General features: G+C 42.4%; 1 protein-coding gene across 1 annotated transcript in view; it reads left to right on the top strand.

Moving 5' to 3' along the window:
• Nucleotides 1-17,651, top strand: part of LOC144085989 (GATOR1 complex protein DEPDC5-like) — a 44,508-nt gene extending 26,857 nt beyond the window's left edge. Inside the window, exon 7 of the mRNA XM_077615710.1 lies at nucleotides 17,334-17,651. Coding sequence (XP_077471836.1) covers nucleotides 17,334-17,424 — 91 coding nt within the window. The 3' untranslated portion in view covers nucleotides 17,425-17,651. The remainder of the gene's footprint in view (nucleotides 1-17,333) is intronic.
• The last annotated feature ends 3,196 nt before the right edge of the window (nucleotides 17,652-20,847 follow it).

The raw sequence follows: 20,847 nt of genomic DNA, 5'->3' as shown, positions 1-20,847 counted from the left end.
AGTGGGTCTGTCTTTATATAGGCAAATAGAGTATAGTATAGTTTCTATGACAACGGCCAAACTTTGGGTGAAGTCTGATTAATCAGTGTCAAGTCTCCATGACAACGACCAAACTGGGCAAGTTTCTTATGACAACGATGTTTCTATACTTACAAAAACTGATGCAATATGAACAAGCAATTGTCAAGCGACTTTGTCATTTTATCTTACACCTGTTATTCTGTCCTTAGCCTTAGCTCCCGCGATCGCTCATTCAAGACTAAATAAATTTTGTTTATCGTTTTATCCGTCTATCTTTTCTTTATTTTGAAACAAATGAAAGTATCGGCCAAATTTGCTTGCGTCGTGACGTCACACACCGACGCCACGGCCATTTTGAAGTGACATCGTGTCGAGCTCCCGTCAATTTGCAGTTTTGTTGTGTTTTTTTGCGCATATAAACCGTACGCTCGATTCAGTCATCATTTTTTTGTCTGACAAAAGCGACTTCTATGTGAGTAACTACGGTAATCACAGCCACACGTATGGCAGTTCTCGTGCTGACTTACTGCGTCAAACTCCCTCATTTCGTGTTTTACGTGTGGCTTTTTGCAGATTGTTCGTCAAAACCGTCCTTAACAGTAACAACTTAAATTATGCGCACACTATACCAAATGAAATAAACCCACCGTGGGTTGCTGTCAGATCTGAACAGCGAAAACGTAGGCGTCGAAATAAGAAGCGAAAGCAAGGTTGTAGAGTGGGCCAATAAGCTAAACTAAGAAAGTCAACGGAGGCTACACATTAGCCAGATTAGATGAACCCACATCTTTAGCTACACCATCAGCTAAATTAGCCTTACATACACCGTTAGCTACGTGACACTTCTCTATGAGTCAGTTCGATGAGCCTACTCACCCCTTTGCCAGACTTTAACCTCTTCAAGATGAACTGGCAATGGGTGAGTCTCCGAAGGATTTATGTGGACCTATGCATCCGTTAGCCGGACTTTCAACTCTTCAAGCTAAATCACTACATGGAGCTTCGGGCCCTTCTTAGGGAATGCGGCACACAAAATGAAGTTATCTTACTTGGAGATTTAATTATTAACTGGCTTGATAATTCAAATCAGATACAGTTGAAACTACTGTAAACAATTCCAATAACGTGAGTGATGGGTTCACCAATAGGCATTCCCAAATGCACACAAATAAAATAGACATCTGACTCATAACCGGTGCATTGCAAGAGAATCGATCCTGACGCGTCTCTGTCCTAGATCATTCTCCCGAATCGACGCCTCTCTTGCTTATTTATTACATAAGATATACAACATGCATCTCAGTTTTCAAAACAACTGAAGGTCTGCCGGATCTTCCCGAGGGAGCGCTGTGGACTACAGTGTCAGTTCTCAAAACAATTGAAGGTCTGCCAGATCTTCCCGGGGGAGCGCTGTGGACAACACTGTCAGTTCTCAAAACAATTAAAGGTCTGCCAGATCTTCCCAAGGGAGTGCTGTGAACCACACTTTCAGAAGTCGATGTTTCTCGATGTTTCTCAAAACAATTTTGAGAAGTCCAGCTGGCCAGAGGAGCGACCTTCCCGTTGTTTATCACGGTTGCAAGCAGATGTACTAAAAATGACTTTTAATGTTAATAAGCTAAGTAAATCAAAGTGTTCTTCATTGCGAGCAAATATATAATAATGTTAAGATTAATAACCCTAACAATGAGTCTCTTCCCCGAACCCTGGAAGAGCTCAGTTATCACACTGGTCCTCAAAACAGGGAACCCCACATTAACCAACAACTACAGTAATCCCTCAAATATTGCAGAATCAACTATTACGGCTTCACTACATCGCAGACTTTTTTATGGGGGAAATATTTTAAATTACATTTTTTGAAAAGTTCACAATGTAAAAATCCACCCTGAAACTCGCAAACGGAAGCCACTAGCCTGTCCTCCGCTTGCTACTAGGTAGGACTCGGCACCGAAGTAAAAAAAAAGTTTATTTTTAATAAGGGTGACCCTACTTCCTGGTTTTTCGTTTATCGTGACCATTTCTGTTCTACATTAACCGCGATAATCGAGGGATTACTGTACAGACCTATAAACATCCTTCCAGCCGCCTCAACAGTCAAAGATAGTAGCGGAGCAAATTGTGGCTCCCATTAACTGCAGTCCATACACCGTTAAGAGGGTGCAATTCGGTTTTAGGAAACATCATTCTACCAAATCGGCAGTTTGATTCTTTCTAAAAAAACTTAAAATAAATACTAGATAAAGGCGGGTGGTGCTGTCTTCATTGATCTCAAAAAGGCATTTGACGCCATCAACCACTACTGACTCAACTATCTAATTTTAATTTCTCCCCAAGCACGCTAAACTGGATTGAATCATACAGTGGTACCTAGACATGAGTGCCCCGACATACGAGCAATTTTAGATACGAGTAAAATTTTGAGCAAATATTGATCTTGAGATACGAGAAAATTTTTGATATACGAGCAGACAGCGAACGCGAAAGGCTGCTCACAAGCACATCACGGGGACTGTCTCTCTGCCCGCAACTCCCTCGTGTAATGTCTCTCTGGTTGCAACTCCCTTGTGTAATGTCTCTACGAGCACTGGGCGGAGCGTTGCATTTTTTTCAGTGTTTTTTTTCCCTGATAGTGCGAATGGCGTATATACTACTACTCGTTGCCAAGTGGTCGTGCATTATTATTACATCTTATTGTGAGGACATTAGTGTGCAAAATTTTCAGAAAATTTTGAAGGGAATACAATAGCAAACAACCCTCGATAGGTTGCATCTGAAAGTCAGGGTGGAGGCGGGGCAAATAGAGCCAACCCGGGAGAAGAAAGGTATAAAAATGTAAAACAAAATTTGAATTAAATTTAGTGTAAAGTTAGATTAAACTTATTTTTTGAGTGTGTCTGCATCGTAATCCCAAATTCATTTAAATTTGTTTGTGAGATATGTTACGAGCGCGTTGCCGTGCAAAAAGTCACTCCCGCGAAATCCATCTAATTTTAGAACTATTAAACACATTTTAGTACTATCAAACCACTAGGTATTTATTACTTTTTTAATAGATGGCAAATTAGAACAAATAAAAATGTTTTTCCAATCCAATATCCTGTTTTTGGTGTTTTTTTCAGAGGGTTACAACTAATTAATTTATTTTTTGTTAATTTCTATGGGAAATGTTTGTTCGAGTTCCGAGTAAAAAACATGCTAAACAAAATTAAATTCAATTTGTCCAATTTTAGGTTCAATAGAAATAACCTAACACCTGCGTCAGCAAAATTATATTTTGACACAATAATCATCACACACGACTTACTTCCTAACAAGTTGGTCACTGGCCTGAATAACAACACTAAAACCAATTGAAACCATTTATTTATAAGCAAGCTTTGAAAGTACAAGCTTTGAAAGTACAAGCTTTGAAAGTACTGGATAGAAAGCCAAAAACGTACCATCACTGTCTAATATTAACAAAACACAGACGCCTGAACTGAAACAATACTGTTAAATATGCTGATGCCAGATGCTTAGTTTACAAAATCTTCCAGCACTAAGCTACTCCTCCACTGCGAGATTTTGTACAAAACAATTCCAACACATCAACAAAGGCTGGCTCTAGATGTGGCTGTGTAGTTCCCATCAAAAAGAGTGCTTTTTGCTTTGAAGAAATCACGGGGCGGATGTTGGGGGCTGCCAAGAAGCACTTTATGGGGATGGCAGGCCCAATGAACTAGTAGTTAGCACATCGAGTAAACAGTTCATAGATTGACCGTTGAATCCCGGGTGGGTTCCAACCTTATAGTGTGTGGAGTACGCATGGTGTCCCCCAGAGAATTCACGGGTTTTCTCCGGGTACTAGTTTCCCCCCACAAACAAAAATTATGCTTTCTAGGCTGGTTGAACACTGTGAACATGAATGGTTATCCGTCTTGTGTTTTTGATTGGCTGGCCACCAAGATATAATCAATTGATCAGATATTGAACGGGAAAATATTTGGGATTTTGGTATCAATCTCTGAAATTGCCAATAAATCCTTCTCAGGGATGGAAGTGATAGATTATGGAAAAATATTTATCAAATGAAAGTTTAATGAAATGCAGCAGCGAAGTCCAAATTTGAAACTTACTGTGTGGATGAACAAACAGGCTGCTCTGCAAAATTGGGATTTTGGGAGCACGGGAGGAAAAACCAAATTTGTAGATAAGCTTTCTTGGGTGGGCTACTGTATTGACTCATGGGAAGTCTCATGTCTCAACAAGGGGGGGAATTTGGCCCGAATGCAGCGCCACTATTCAGCTTTTGGGTAAATTTGTTTTCTAAACATAAAATGGTTTGGAAGGTATTGTTTGATCGGTGCTTCACTTAATACCCAGGGCAATACATGACCAAGGCATGCTCAATCCTCCCCAAAATATATCAATTTTAAAGAGTCCATATGGATTATCAAATTAAATGATAGTGAAGGAAGAAGTATTGTCTGTTTATTGTAGATGTTTCTTTAAATGGGTTGAAATTTTCCAACAAATTTTATCTTGTAAACCATACAAATTTCCATTATTTAGTACATAATAGAAATTAGATGATGACACAAATTTGGCTTTATTGGGAAATCTTTAAAGAGAGATTATGATCCCACAGGGACTTTTGGTCAGATCTATTAATTGGGAAGAGGATGAATATCCTAAAGGGTCATTTTGGAAAACATGTTGACAAAATCATTCTTGCAAATTTGTTCTAATTTGCCATCTATTACCAAAGTAACAAATAACTAGTGGTTTAATAGTATACTAAAATGTGTTTAATAGAACTAAAATTAGACGGATTTCGCGGAGGGTAGAGAAACAGGGTCGGGGGGGAGTTTTTGCATGGCAACACGCTCGTAACATAACAAACAAGTTTAAATGAACTTGGATTACGATGCAGACACACTCAAAAATAAGTTTAATCTAACCTTGCACTAAACTTAATTCTAATTTGTTTTAAATTTTGATACCTTTCTTCTCCCGGCTCTATTTGCCCCACCTCCACCCTGACTTTCAAATGGAAGAGGGGCTGTTTGCTTTTGTATTCCCTCAAAACATTCCGAAAATGATGCACACAAATGTCCTCATAATAGGATTACGCACGACCACTTGCCAACGAGAAGTAGTATATATAATTCACGTATTAGCAATTGCCTCGCCTTTCGCAATGACTAACGGGAAAAACACTGAAAAAATGCAACGCTCCGGCCAGTGCTCGCAGAGACATTACGCGAGGGAGTTGCGACCCGAGAGACATTACACGAGGAAGTTGCGGGGAGAGAGACAGTGCCCATGATGTTCTTTTGAGCAGCCTCTTGCGCCCGCTGTCTGCTCGTATATCAGAATTTGTCTCGTGTCTCAAGATAAATATTTGCCCGAAATTTTACTCGTATCTCAAATTGCTCGTATGTCGGGGCACTCGTATGTCGAGGTACCACTGTAATTTAAAGTATGTGAATTTGAATGTTTGGAGAGTATCCCACATGTTTTACCAATACCATGTAGATAAACCATAGCAAAATTTAATTTATAAATTTAGTTTTTTATGGATAATTGGTAGACATTTAACTAGGTTTTTATTTTTAACTATTGAAAATTGATGAACTAAAAGTTTAATAGGAGATGATAGACAAAGTAAAAGGATAATGTCATGTTAAATTTTTGCAAAAAAACAACGTATTTCAATTTCAAACAACTGGTTTTTATATTTAACGCAATGCATATATATTATTGAAGATTTTGGAGTCCTTGAATAGTATGCATTTTAGAAGTTGTGTTTCAATTGCTGTAAATGGCACAGTTATATAGCCAGGATTAAAATATTAATCCTTGCGAACAGGAGGAGTTAGTGGTTCAATTTTATTAAGAAATATACATTTATTCATTTGATTGAAGTAATTGAATATAATTTAAATGTTTTGGCATGATTTGGACTCTTCGACTGGAGTTGCTTCATCCGCTTCCATCTGGCCGTCATAATGAAGGAGCCAAAATACAAATACCTTAAAGTAACCTGTGTTTTACATCATCTATAGACCCTTAAATTCTCAGGAATCCATCCTTGTTCGTTTTCATAAAAGAGCTCCAATACAGTGATCCTCGATTATCGCGGTTGATGTCGACCAGACATGGCCGTGATAATCAAAAAATCGCGAAGTAGGGTCACCCCTCTCCACTTGAAATGGTCCCAAAATTAGGTTTATGTTTGTAATTCCTCCCCCAAAAACAAGTGATGATTGTATAATCCCAAAAAAAGGCAGCCACCTTTCAGCGAGGTATAGCTTCGCGTTCGGGATGAAGCAGCTATAAAACCACCCATTATGGAGAGCTTTCATCATCCATGCTTTTCTGTTGCTCATCCACTGCACAGGCAGCAATGTTTTGTTCTTGTTTTTCAAAGCATGGGGACGGTTAAACTTGCAAATGAAAGCTGGCTTTACCATGACGCCAGCAGCATTACCACACAAGACAAGTGTCAGGCGATTCTTGAACTCTGTAACCTGGCGCTTTAAGTTCATCCTTAAATAAAAATGTGCCGGAAGGCATCCGTTTCCGGAAAAGGCCAATCTTGTCCATGTTAAATTCCTTAATCATTCCTCGTATATCGGGGCAATTGTATGTCAAGGTATTACAGTATTCACTCTATGTATGCGATGCTAAACGCTACACGCAGGGAACAGGAAAGACTGGGCCGCATTTTTGCAGAGGTATTTATACTTTGCTTTCTTCTGTGGTATGGTTGGTGCTTAGAACCAATTATTTCAGCGCTGAAGAGAAAGCAAGTAACCTGACATCCGCCATTTTCCGCCGCCATTTTCACTACCAATTTCACTGCCATTTTCACTGCCATTTTCACCGCCATTTTCATCTGTCTTCTGGTGGCGAACATTTTTAAAAAAAAATAATAGCGGACAAAAATTGCCAAGTAGTGAATTTGTGATACCGTATTTAATCGCTAAAAAGCCGCCTGCGCGTATAAGACACACTCTTAAACTTGGCTTAAAATTGTTGAATTTTACAATTTCTCGCGTATAATCTGCCCCCTGATTCTCAATTTTCACCTCCATATTTATGGTTTTAATAGGGAGTACAAATGTGTTACTTTGAAGGGAAAACCTTAAGAAAAATCATCACATGGTAATTTGAGATGCAGTATGAATCAAAAGCATATTATTAGGGTCAATATCATAAGTTAATATGCCTGTCTTTGTATATGCAAAATATCAAATTATTCTATTCGAAAAAAGAAAAGTTTATTTTGAGGAGAACCCGATGCTTTTTAATGACATAAATTGCAATTTTCTTACCAGAAGTTTCGGATGTGGTGTTCAAATTGCTTCTAATGTCGAAATGTCATGATCTTTTTCGATTGTTCATATTACTGCAATAGTTGTCACTTTCGAACAAGAAATAAAAAGAAAAAAATCCAAGCGTAATTTTGTTTTATTTCATAATCACATGTACAATCATTTCCTTTCTGTGTTCCAAAAGGGAGGGTGTTGTTGCACGTAGACAAATTCAAAAAGAAAGTAACGTAAACACGACCAAATCTACGGTCAGAGCAAGTTTAACTACAGTAAGATGGCCATGCCCTGAGCGAGCAGTGACGAGAACGTGATTTTTTCACGTTTTATGCAAGATACGGTTTATTTTTTCCGTGAATTATGTTCATAGACATCAAAATACATTTTATTTAGCATTTTATGTTTATCTTTATTTTGAAATAAATGACTGTATATTGTCGCATTGTTTTGCGTCGTGAGGACACGAACACGCCATTTTTTGTCGTGACGTCATTGTTGTCAACTTGCAGTTTCGTGCATGTCGTGTTTTTGTACATATAAGCTGTACCCTCGATTCAATCATCATTTTTTGTCTGACAACAGGGGCTTATATGCGAGTAAATACGTTCAGTTAAAACGTGATAATCGAGGGATTACTGTACCAATGATTCCTAATATACCTCAAGATATTACTGTATTGGCACATACCGTATTTTCACGACTATAAGGCGCGCATAAAAGTCAAAAATTTTCTCCAAAATAGACAGGGCGGCGTATAATCCAGTGCGCTTTATATATGGACCAATACTAAAATTGTTATCACGATAAAATAAAATAAATCAGTCGATAGGACAACTACGGAAACCAGCCCCCGACTCTACTATTTTTCCGTATATAAAGTACTGCGCAGTGACTGCTGGGATATAGAGTTCTTAATACACCCAGTTCTTCAATACAGTTAGTATGATGGCGATCACACTAATTTGGTGCTGGCCGTCATTTCGGCTGTATTTACAAAAGAAATCCTGCCGCTAAATGTTGGCGTCAACAGAACATTCAAAGCTAGACTGTGAACTATGTATATATATTATATATAATAACTCGGAGCTTGCCGTCATTCCCGGAGGCTTAAGAACTACAACCGCGGGACTCAGCATTTTGGAAGACTCATTTGGGCAATTGTTTAATTCGGACACAGAAAATGAGGACTTTGATGGATTTGTGGGTGATGATGACGTGAGTAAGTTGTAAAATGTCTAAATTAAGTACAACCGAACTCAGTTTTGCTTCCGTTGCCTTTTAAAGCGTGTTTTTAGCGTGTGAGTGTTGCATGCAAGAACTATATTTCCCAGCGGTCACTGCGCACCGGAACCCGGAAATAAGCTGCTTCCGGTAGCCAGCGCTATTGCGTTTCAATGTTCATCCACAAATAATATATATGCGTCTAATGAAATGTTGCGTGCTTTGTTTGTCTAAAATATAGAAATAGCACTCGTTACTGACACTGCGGCGTAAAATACGATGCGCCAAATAGTCGTGAAAATACGGTAATCTACTGCCCATAATAAAACCTCCTTATGGTTATATTTTATTCATTCATTTTTATGACAAATCTAAATCAACCGGGGGTTTGCAGGTCAGCCTTTTACTCAAATTCCCCCCACACAATGTCACAGTAGTAGCAAAAATATCCATTGAGATCACCACAGAAAAGGCCAAATCTTTATAGTTGCCAAAGGTCTTATCCCACCAGTCGCCCAGGCGGTCAGTTCCATTCCAGAATGCCTTTTCATATTCTGGTTCAGGGTCTACTGGCCTTCATTGGCTCTGGTAAGGGACCCATCGGGTGACATGCTGTTGGGAATAAAGGTGCACTATTGATCTCCTAACATTGCACACTCACCCCCTTGCTCCGCCAGAAATATATCAACTGCTTTGCGATCCTGGAAATCCATGAGATTGGTGACTGCCAGCTCTTCCTTCATTGCTACAAATCCCTGCCCAGTACAATTTACATGGTCATTAAAATTGATATTGTTTATCCTATCCATAATTTTATTTAGAGTACCTGAAAGAAAAATGAACTCCCAACCTGCTGTCATTGGGTTAGCCAACCCTTACTAGTCTGGTACGCCTTGATGCAAATTGAATCAATGTGGGTCGGATCGCCATCCTTCCATGAGGCTCAACACTGTCAGGAGAGGCCAGCTGCCGCACCGAAACTTTGAGCCGCCAATTGTATCTCCTCGACTGTAGATGGAAAAACTGATACAGTAATACCTTTACCAACAAGTGCCCGAAGATACGAAAAATTTGAGATACGAGTTATATTCCGAGCAAATATTTTCCTTGATATCCGAGATAAATTTTGAGATGCGAGCACACGAGACAGCCAGGTTGCCAAGACGCGAGAGGTTGCATATGATAACAGCGAACTGTCTTTCTTGTCACATCTTAGTCGTGTACAGATATCTAGGAGCACTGGGTGGAACGTAGCATTTTTTTCATATTTTTTTGCGTTAGTCGGTGCAGAATTAAGGGAAAACATTGGGTCCAAAGCAAGCAGGTGCAATGAAGGGTAGTGCAAAGAAAAAACATATCCTTTTAAAACCTCTGGGTAAAAACGAATTTGGAAGCGAGGCAAAAACAGCCAAGCCGACAGAAGAGCATTGAAAACACTGAGGATGTGTTGTGCCGGGAGACAAGATGGCAGTGCAAATGCATGCAGTGTGAAACGCTCTACCTCTTTAGTCGTTTTGTGTTTTCCGTGTGTCTTTTTGCAATTTGTTCGTCAATACCAGACTTGAACATACCAATTAACATATGTGAACTCCCTTCAATGAACCTCTTCGCCAATCATCTTAAAGCCTGGTTGTTAGATGAACAAAATTGCGATCACGACGCTGTCTAAAATTGTGTGACGTGTGTGTATGTGTCGAGTGTGTCATCGTTTATTCTACACAAGGGACGAAAGATAGAAATTAGCCCATGGCTGCAATCTTACATATTTACATATATATTGGATTGGATTGGATTGGATAACTTTATTCATCCCGTATTCGGGAAATTTCGTTGTTCCAGTGGCAAGAGGGTGAGGATGCAGGAATAGGAAAGGCATTTTAGACATAAATAGATAGGTAATAAGTAGGTCAAGAAATAAATACATGAATAAATATATAATTCAATAAGCGTGTTGCTTAGGACATATATACATACATACATACACATAAATGTACATGCATGCATACGGTAGGTCTTAACACACAGCCATTTTTTTGTTAAAGAGCCTGACAGCTGATGGGAGGAAGGATCTGCGGAAGCGCTCCTTCCTGCAATGAGGGTGCCGCAGTCTATTGCTAAAGGAGCTTCGGAGGGACTCCACAGACTCATGCAGGGGGTGGGAGGTGCTGTCCATGATGGACATCATCCTGGTCAGCATCCTCCGCTCTCCCACTTCCTCCACAGAGTCCAAAGGACAGCCCAGAACAGAGCTGGCCCTCCTGACCAGCTTATTCAGCCTGTTCCTGTCCCTCTCCGTGCTCCCGCATCCCCAACAAAGCACTGCATAAAACACTGCAGAGGCCACCACAGTGTCGTAGAAAGTCCTCAGCAGTGTCCTGCACACTCCAAAGGACCGTAGACTCCTCAGTAGGTAGAGGCGGCTCTGGCCCCTTTTGTACAGGGCATCTGTGTTTGTGGACCAGTCTAGTTTGTTGTTGAGGTGAACACCCAGGTACTTAAAATTCTCCACGATTTCAATGTCTGTACCCTGGATGTTCACCTGAGTGGTCTGTTGAGGATTCCTCCGAAAATCGATGACCATTTCCTTTGTCTTACTGGTGTTGATGTAGAGGTGGTTTTGCCTACACCAGTCAACAAAGGCTGTGATGACTCCCCTGTACTCCAGGTCGTTCCCGTCCGTCACTCGTCCAACAATAGCGGTGTCGTCAGAGAACTTCTGGAGGTGGCAGGTGTCTGTATTTTGTTTAAAGTCCGATGTGTAGAGGGAGAAGAGGAGTGGAGAGAGCACTGTGCCTTGTGGGGCCCCCGTGCTGCAAGCTACCACATCAGACGTACAGTCCTGGAGTCTCACATATTGTGGTCGTTCAGTGAGGAAGTCGATGATCCATGCGGCTAGGTGGTTCCTTACTCCAGCCTCTTCCAGTTTCCCTCTCAGTAGAACCAGCTGAATGGTGTTGAAGGCACTGGAGAGGTCAAAAAACATCATTCTCAGCGTGCTTCCCGCGTTCTCCAGGTGTGAAAGAGACCTGTGCATCAGGTAGGTGGTAGCATCTTCCACACCAATGCCTGGACGATAGGCGAACTGCAGAGGGTCCAGCTCTGCATTCATCAGGGGGCTGAGGTGATTGAGGATGATTCTCTCCAATGTCTTGATCAGGTGAGAGGTTAATGCTACCGGCCTGAAGTGGTTTGGCTCCCTGGGGTACGCAGTCTTAGGAACTGGGACCACGCAGGAAGTTTTCCACAAGGTGGGGACCTTCTGCAGACTGAGGCTGAGGTTGAAAATATGCAGAATCACTATACCAAGCTGATCCGCACACACGCTCAGTAGTCTGGAGCTGAGGCCATCTGGACCGGTAGCCTTCCTTGCCTCGATCTTCTTGAGCTGTTTTATCACCTGATCGACAGTAATGCAGAGACCGGTGGAAGAGGGGGGGGAAGAGGAGGAGGAGGAGAACGAGGGGGGAGCGTTGCTTCTGGTCTGGTGGGTCAGGGGAGTGGGGGCAGGACTGAATCTGTTAAAGAACTGATTCAGTTCATTGGCCCACTCCCTGCCGCCAGACTCCGGGTCTCTCTCGCTGTTGCCTCCATGGCCCGAAATAGTCCTCAAGCTCCTCCAGACCTCATTGGTGTTGCCTCTCTGGAGTTGGTTCTCCAGCTTCCTCCTGTAGATGGTCTTACCCTTCCTTATCTCTCTCTTCAGCTCCTTCTGGACCATTTTCAGGCTCTCTTTCTCCCCAGACCTAAAAGCCCTCTTCTTCTTGTTCAGGAGGGCCCTTAGATCCCTGGTGACCCACGGCTTATTGTTGGAGAAACAACGGACCTTCTTGGAGGGTACAATGTTCTCAACACAGAAGTTAATATAATCTGTGATGCAGTGGGTCAAGCTGTCAATGTCATTACAATGTGAATTGCACAGCACCTCCCAGTCAGTGGTCTCAAAACAGTCCCTCAGTACCATGCTGGTCTCCTCGGTCCATCTTTGTATGATCCTCGTGGTAGGTTTTATTTTCCTCACCATAGGGATGTAGGTGGGGATCAGATGGACCAGGTTGTGGTCTGAGCGGCCCAGTGGGGGGAGGGGGACTGAGCTGTATGCCTCCTTTGTGTTGGCATACAGCAGGTCCAGAGTTTTTTGTTCCCTGGTGTGGCACTTCACAAACTGAGTGAAGGTGGGGAGAGTAGAAGCCAAGGGAGCATGGTTAAAATCACCAGAGATAAGAAGGAGAGACTGGGGGTGTGACGTTTGCAGCCGGGACACAGTGGCGTGAAGCAGCTCGCGGGCGACTGTCGCATCGGCCGAGGGACGTATATACGCAGTTATTATGATAACGTGCGAGAACTCCCGGGGGATGTAAAACGGCCTGATGCTAACAGCTACTAGCTCGATATCTCGAGTGCAGAGTCGCTCCTTCACAGTAATGTGCCCGGGGCTGCACCATCTACTATTAATAAAAACAGCTAGTCCCCCCCCTTTCTTCCTACCGCTCTCCTCAGCATCTCTGTCCGCCCTCACCAGCTGAAAACCGTCCAAGGAGACGAGAGAGTCCGGAATTAGTTCATTCAGCCAGGTCTCCGTGAAGCACATAATGCAGATATTCCGATATTGTCGTTGTTGTTTGGTCAGCGCCGTTAGCTCTTCCATCTTATTGGGGAGAGATCTTACGTTCCCCATAATAATAGATGGAATGCTGGGTCTGAAGCGTCGCTTTCTCTCCTGACATTTTCGTCCAGCTCTGCATCCTCTTCTCTTCCTCTTTAACTCCGCGGGGAGGTCCAGGTCCAGGTCCAGGGGAATCCAGGTGTTGCGTAGCGCTAACAGCTGATCCTTTGTGTAAGACAGCGGAGGCATGGCTGAGTGGGTCAAAATATAATGTCCAGAATTCCCAAAAGAATCAATCACACACAAACATATACATACATAACATTTGTATAAAATTTAACCTCGTTGTTTTGCATTAAGTGATACACCTGTTAATACTATCAATTTAGCTGTTTGTGCATAGCAATGAGTTGGTAATAGTTCTGCTTCTAAAATGTTAGTAGCAATCAATATATTGTAGCCTGTTTGAGTTTCACCCATTCCATTAATTCTTCGATAACCCGTCTACATAAAGAATTTTGCCTTACTCAGATGTTTGTATTTTATAATTTGGAAGTCATGATGTTGACCGTACACCAGCACTTGTTTTATGCCAAGAAAGGCCTGCGAAATCTCGGGCCGTCGAGCACAAAATACAGCTAGCTCATTTCTAAATTTCTACTTATTTGTCTTACAAATGGGAGCCAGTAATTTAGAACCCATGCACTAACAGTTTTTCAAACCGAAATGCGACAAACAATGTTTCTTAGAGGTTTTCAAACTACGGAAAATGTCATTTTCCCGTTTTTTAAGATTGTCCTTGCCAAATGTTACATTTGTACTCTAACATTTACCTGCATTAAGCCCTGTAATTGCAATGAGAAGTTTGTAAGTTTTAAACCTAAGTTTTCTCAATTTGTATGCCTTCAAGGAACTACAAAGCAACCCCATCTTGTTGACATAAATTGTTCAATGCTTATGCAATCCATAAATATTCGAATAGTCAGCAAAATGACGCATGACATAGCATATTCCACCCGCCCAGGACAGAACAGGAAATGTCTTCCATGCACTGAAAACACTCCGTCTCCCCAGTCCTAGGGAAATTATGCCTATTCTAAAATCAATTAATTTATCCAAACCAGCCAGCTACTATTTGCCTGTTTGACTGAATCCCATATCTGCTTTGTTGTTTTCATGTTTGATATCCTCCTGACTATCAGTAGTTCAAATGTGTCATCTGTAGAGGACATTTATAAACCTAAATATCTCCCACCCAGTACATCCACTCAGTGCATTAACTAAGTATTCCAATTACTTCACATAGATTGGGGAATTTCAAAATAAATGTGATTTGACATTTTTTTTCTCCTGGTAGTCTGGATACCATTAAAACAATGCTTCTTAACATTTAATATCTAATTCGCAAATCAACCCCATATTGTTGACCTCCCCTAGTAGTGCTGGACACCTTAATCAATGGCTGAGTTCCTCCTGCAACCGACTCGTCTCACCCCCAACAGGAAGACGATGTTTACGTAAGACTGGAGCCGTATCCCGTAGCCCATAGATTGCCATTAAAAGCAACAATAAGCAAATTATAGAAAATCAATCTTTCCCTAGGCATGTCCCAATGAGTAATTTTAGAATTTTTTGATAAAATGACTCCTAATTGTTGCCAATATGCGATATTGCCAATTTCTCTCTAACCAACTAATCTCTAATGTTGAAGTATTTTTGAATAAACCACCCATTCAAAAACAATAATAGTAAATATTTTTATCACCCGAAAGTTATTTTTATCATTAAATGTGAAATAGCTGAAAACCCCAATTTAAGTTTTGCTCGCTCCTAAGAGCGCCGTGAAATCAACAAACTGGTCCTGTCTTGGTCTGTTCCCAATTTTGATGCCAAACCAACCAATCTTTCACCAAACTGATTTTTTATCACCTTGAAATATATATTTGTTCAGAATTAGAAAAATGCAAACGTAAACGCAGAACCCTGCATTTCCTGAAGACCATGATTTGCTCTTATTTTGAAATGTTCAATAGAAACATGCTTTAGGCGTTAACTGTGAGCTTAAGACTCGGTGCAACAAGCAGAATTTCTTCTCACACACTTATCTGTCATACATTTTTTGTTTTGTTCTGTTAATAAATGCCTCCCCAGCAAGGTTTGAAATGTCACTTTTTAAACGTTTATATTGCATTTTGCAATTTCTTTTTAAGCAACCATTTCAAAAAAGTACCAAATTTCCAATTTAAATGCCTTGGAATTCACACTTTCACTGGCCCCTAATTGTCAAGGCTACAGCAAGACAATTATCAACAATATTTACAAACAGAGCCATGAGATATCAAATCAATGCAATAGAACCTCCAATGTTCCCTAACCACGATACAGACATCAGTACAAAATAATGCAATACAATATCAAACAATTAATATTCATAACATGTAATTTTTTTTCTCCCCCCCCCCTTTTCTCTTTAACACCCTTATTTCAAAGCAGGTAGACCTTGAGTTGAGTTGAAAGTTCAAAATAGTTCATGTCCGATGTAAGTGTAGTGCAACAATCGAAAATCCCTGAATGCGGGAAGTGTATGCACTTTCCACATCAGCGGAAGCTAAGTTGAGTCTTCACTTTCAAGAATCAAGCAGAGCTTGTTGCTGGGTCTTTGCAGCACATTGGTTTTAGTTTGCACCAGCACACTGCTCCTTTGGGCCCAAGGAGGGTCTTGACCATCCTTCTCCGAGTTACAAGTTCTAATGAATGATTCGTCTTGTGCGACTTCAGTTCATATTGATTTTGCGTTAATCGCATTCACTCCGGATAAACTAAGGAAATGGGACAAGAGTACTCCTGAAATGGGGTCAACGGAGGTTGGCAGCTCTGGGGGAGGAAGATCACACAAACCAAAAACACACACAAGCCACACACACAACACACACAAACCAGACTCCACACACACACACCAGACTCCACACACACACCAGACTCCACAGACACACCAGACTCGACTCCACACACACACACACACCAGACTCCACGCACACCAGACTCCACACACACACACCAGACTCCACACACACACACCAGACTACACACACACACCAGACTACACACACACACACAACCACACACCACCACACACATTCACTCTCCCAGACGTGCGTGCACATTGCACTTATGCATACACGGAAACCTAAACTCTATAATAGACACTAATACACATATAATTAATTCGTCCATTCTCACAGAGACTGTTTTGACTGATTTCTCAAACACAAGTTGGTTTGAATGCTCATAGGTGGGTCCAACTGTATATATAATAGAAATGTTCACTCGAAACCACGGTTTATTTTATGCGCAACCGTGATTGATGATGTGTTTCCTCCTGACGCGTATTTGGAGGCCGTGACCCTAGATTCTAACGATGTGCTAAACCTGAAATAACGTTCAAACAGACCTTACAATTAATCAACAGTCTGTCTTCATCTAACCATTTAACCAATTTTCATTAGCTCCCGGACCAAAAGTACTCGAGATTCCCACAGGACAAACAGCTCGGGATAACGGCTGCGGGTCAAAAACTCCCCTAAAAACTATTTTCCTTTTTCCAATGAGTTCCATTCAGCGGTTTACCAGCTAGACTCGAGCCATTTTTTGGATAAAACCCACAGACCCTTTTTTCTTTGCCTCATTGCGAGTGGGGACTCGCCTCCTATCTTTTTTCAACACAGGTCCTTTTCGCCTGGGAAGTTTAGCACAACAGCATTGACGCCAGCCACACACACACACACCGTATGGCCAATCAAATGGTAAGAAATCTTCCCTTTTTAAGGCCGTTAACCCGCAATACGGCATGCGTGCGGAGTAACCAGCATTCAACGCTTCTCCCTCCGGCTCCCGGTTCCGTGACGCCAATTATTGAGGTTCGAATAGACTGTACTCAGGCAGGTAGGTTCATTCCACAATAACCTGACTTCATTTAAGCGGGAAGAAAAGGCAAAAGGTTGGAGGGAAAATAATACATATGGCATTTCGGCTACACCAATCTTTCTCTTCAAAGATTTTTTTTTACATGTAATTTCAGAATTTATGATCTCCATTAAAATTGTATAATATTCTCCGTTTAAATTTGTACAGCGCTAACAATTTTATTTTGTGTTTGCCTCATGTACTAGATCCCAAGTTAGTGAACTGTGGGTGAAGGGAGAGAAAGTAACCTGTGGATATATCAGTGAAGATACCAGGGTGAGTAAATTCACCTATTAAAATGAAAAGATTGGTTTATTTTGTTTTTTTTGCCTGTACATAAGAAATGCAGAGCTGCCAACTTCTCTGGAATTTCTGGAGTTTACTAGAAGTAATGCAAATTCCAGGACTAATGACAACCTCCCTAAACTTTGGAAATCCCCAAAAATTCTCGCTTAAAATTTTCTCGAAGCAACCATTTTGGAAAAGTACCAAATTTCCGGTACGCGGACGTTTCGTCGATGGACACTTGGTCGACGGACACTTGGTCGACGGACACTTGGTCGACGGACACTTGGTCGACGGACAGTCCGTCGGACGGACGGGCGTCCGGTCGACGGACGGACGGGCGTCCGGTCGACGGACGGACGTCCGGTCGACGGACGGACGGGCGTCCCTTTCGACGGACGGACGGGCGTCCCTTTCGACGGACGGACGGGCGTCCCTTTCGACGGACGGACGGGCGGGCGTCCCTTTCGACGGACGGACGGGCGGGCGTCCGGTCGACGGACGGACGGGCGGGCGTCCGGTCGACGGACGGGCGGGCGTCCGGTCGACGGACGGACGGACGGGCGGGCGTCCGGTCGACGGACGGACGGACGGACGGGCGGGCGTCCGGTCGACGGACGGACGGACGGGCGGGCGTCCGGTCGACGGACGGACGGACGGGCGTCCGGTCGACGGAGCGGCGCGTCCGGTCGACGGACGGACGGACGGGCGGGGCGTCCGGTCGACGGATGGACGGACGGGCGGGCGTCCGGTCGACGGACGGGCGGGGCGTCCGGTCGACGGACGGACGGGCGTCCGGTCGACGGACGGGCGCGCGTCCGGTCGACGGACGGACGGACGGCGTCCGGTCGACGGACGGACGGACGGCGTCCGGTCGACGGACGGACGGACGGCGTCCGGTCGACGGACGGACGGACGGCGTCCGGTCGACGGACGGACGGACGGCGTCCGGTCGACGGACGGACGGACGGCGTCCGGTCGACGGACGGACGGACGGCGTCCGGTCGACGGACGGACGGGCGGGGGCGTCCGGTCGACGGATGGGGCGGACGGGCGGGCGTCCGGTCGACGGACGGGCGGGCGTCCGGTCGACGGACGGACGGGCGTCCGGTCGACGGACGGACGGGCGCGCGTCCGGTCGACGGACGGACGGACGGGCGTCCGGTCGACGGACGGACGGACGGCGTCCGGTCGACGGACGGACGGACGGCGTCCGGTCGACGGACGGACGGACGGCGTCCGGTCGACGGACGGACGGACGGCGTCCGGTCGACGGACGGACGGACGGCGTCCGGTCGACGGACGGACGGACGGCGTCCGGTCGACGGACGGACGGACGGCGTCCGGTCGACGGACGGACGGACGGCGTCCGGTCGACGGACGGACGGACGGCGTCCGGTCGACGGACGGACGGACGGCGTCCGGTCGACGGACGGGCGGACGGCGTCCGGTCGACGGACGGACGGACGGGCGTCCGGTCGACGGACGGACGGACGGGCGTCCGGTCGACGGACGGACGGACGGGCGTCCGGTCGACGGACGGACGGACGGGCGTCCGGTCGACGGACGGACGGACGGGCGTCCGGTCGACGGACGGACGGACGGGCGTCCGGTCGACGGACGGACGGACGGGCGTCCGGTCGACGGACGGGCGGACGGCGTCCGGTCGACGGACGGACGGACGGGCGTCCGGTCGACGGACGGACGGACGGGCGTCCGGTCGACGGACGGACGGACGGACGGGGCGTCCGGTCGACGGACGGACGGACGGACGGGCGTCCGGTCGACGGACGGACGGACGGACGGGCGTCCGGTCGACGGACGGACGGACGGACGGGCGTCCGGTCGACGGACGGACGGACGGACGGGCGTCCGGTCGACGGACGGACGGACGGACGGGCGTCCGGTCGACGGACGGACGGACGGACGGGCGTCCGGTCGACGGACGGACGGACGGACGGGCGTCCGGTCGACGGACGGACGGGCGTCCGGTCGACGGACGGACGGACGGACAGGACATTTATGTGCATCATTATCGGAATGTTTTGAGGGAATACAAAAGCAAACAGCCCTCTTCCATCTGAAAGTCAGGGTGCAGGCGGGGCAAATAGAGCCAACCTGGGAGAAGAAAGGTATAAACATTTAAAACAAAATTATAATTAAGTTTAGTGTTAGGTTCGATTAAACTTATTTTTGTGTGTCAGCATCGTAATCCAAGTTAATTAAAATGTGTTTGTTATTTTACGAGCTCGTTGCCGTTCGTTTTTAGTTCATTTCTATGGGAAACGTTCATTTGAGTTACGAGTAAATCGACATACGAGCTCAGTCCCGGAACGCATTAAGCTCGTATCGCGAGGTAACACTGTATATATAAATATACATATACATACATACACATAGATGCACATGTATACATATGGTTGGTCTTGTGTAAAATATACATAAAATATAAAAATAAATCTTCATGTAAAATAAAATACATATATATATATATATATATATATATATATATATATATATATATATATATATATATATATATATATATATATATATATATATATATATATATATATATATATATATATATATATATATATATATATATATATATATATATATATATATATATATATATATATATATATATATATATATATATATATATATATATATATATATATATATATATATATATATATATATATATATATATATATATATATATATATATATATATATATATATATATATATATATATATATATATATATATATATATATATATATATATATATATATATATATATATATATATATATATATATATATATATATATATATATATATATATATATATATATATATATATATATATATATATATATATATATATATATATATATATATATATATATATATATATATATATATATATATATATATATATATATATATATATATATATATATATATATATATATATATATATATATATATATATATATATATATATATATATATATATATATATATATATATATATATATATATATATATATATATATATATATATATATATATATATATATATATATATATATATATATATATATATATATATATATATATATATATATATATATATATATATATATATATATATATATATATATATATATATATATATATATATATATATATATATATATATATATATTATATATATATATATATATATATATATATATATATATATATATATATATATATATATATATATATATATATATATATATATATATATATATATATATATATATATATATATATATATATATATATATATATATATATATATATTTCAAATTCAATATAGAAATTCCTCGCAGCACTGATTGGCAATGAAGCAATGTCAGTTGATCGTCTGTAGCC

This window comes from Stigmatopora argus, chromosome 12 (genome assembly GCF_051989625.1).
Source record: "Stigmatopora argus isolate UIUO_Sarg chromosome 12, RoL_Sarg_1.0, whole genome shotgun sequence".
In the NCBI taxonomy this organism is placed as follows: Eukaryota; Metazoa; Chordata; class Actinopteri; order Syngnathiformes; family Syngnathidae; genus Stigmatopora; species Stigmatopora argus.
This window is presented reverse-complemented; position numbering and strand designations above follow the sequence as displayed.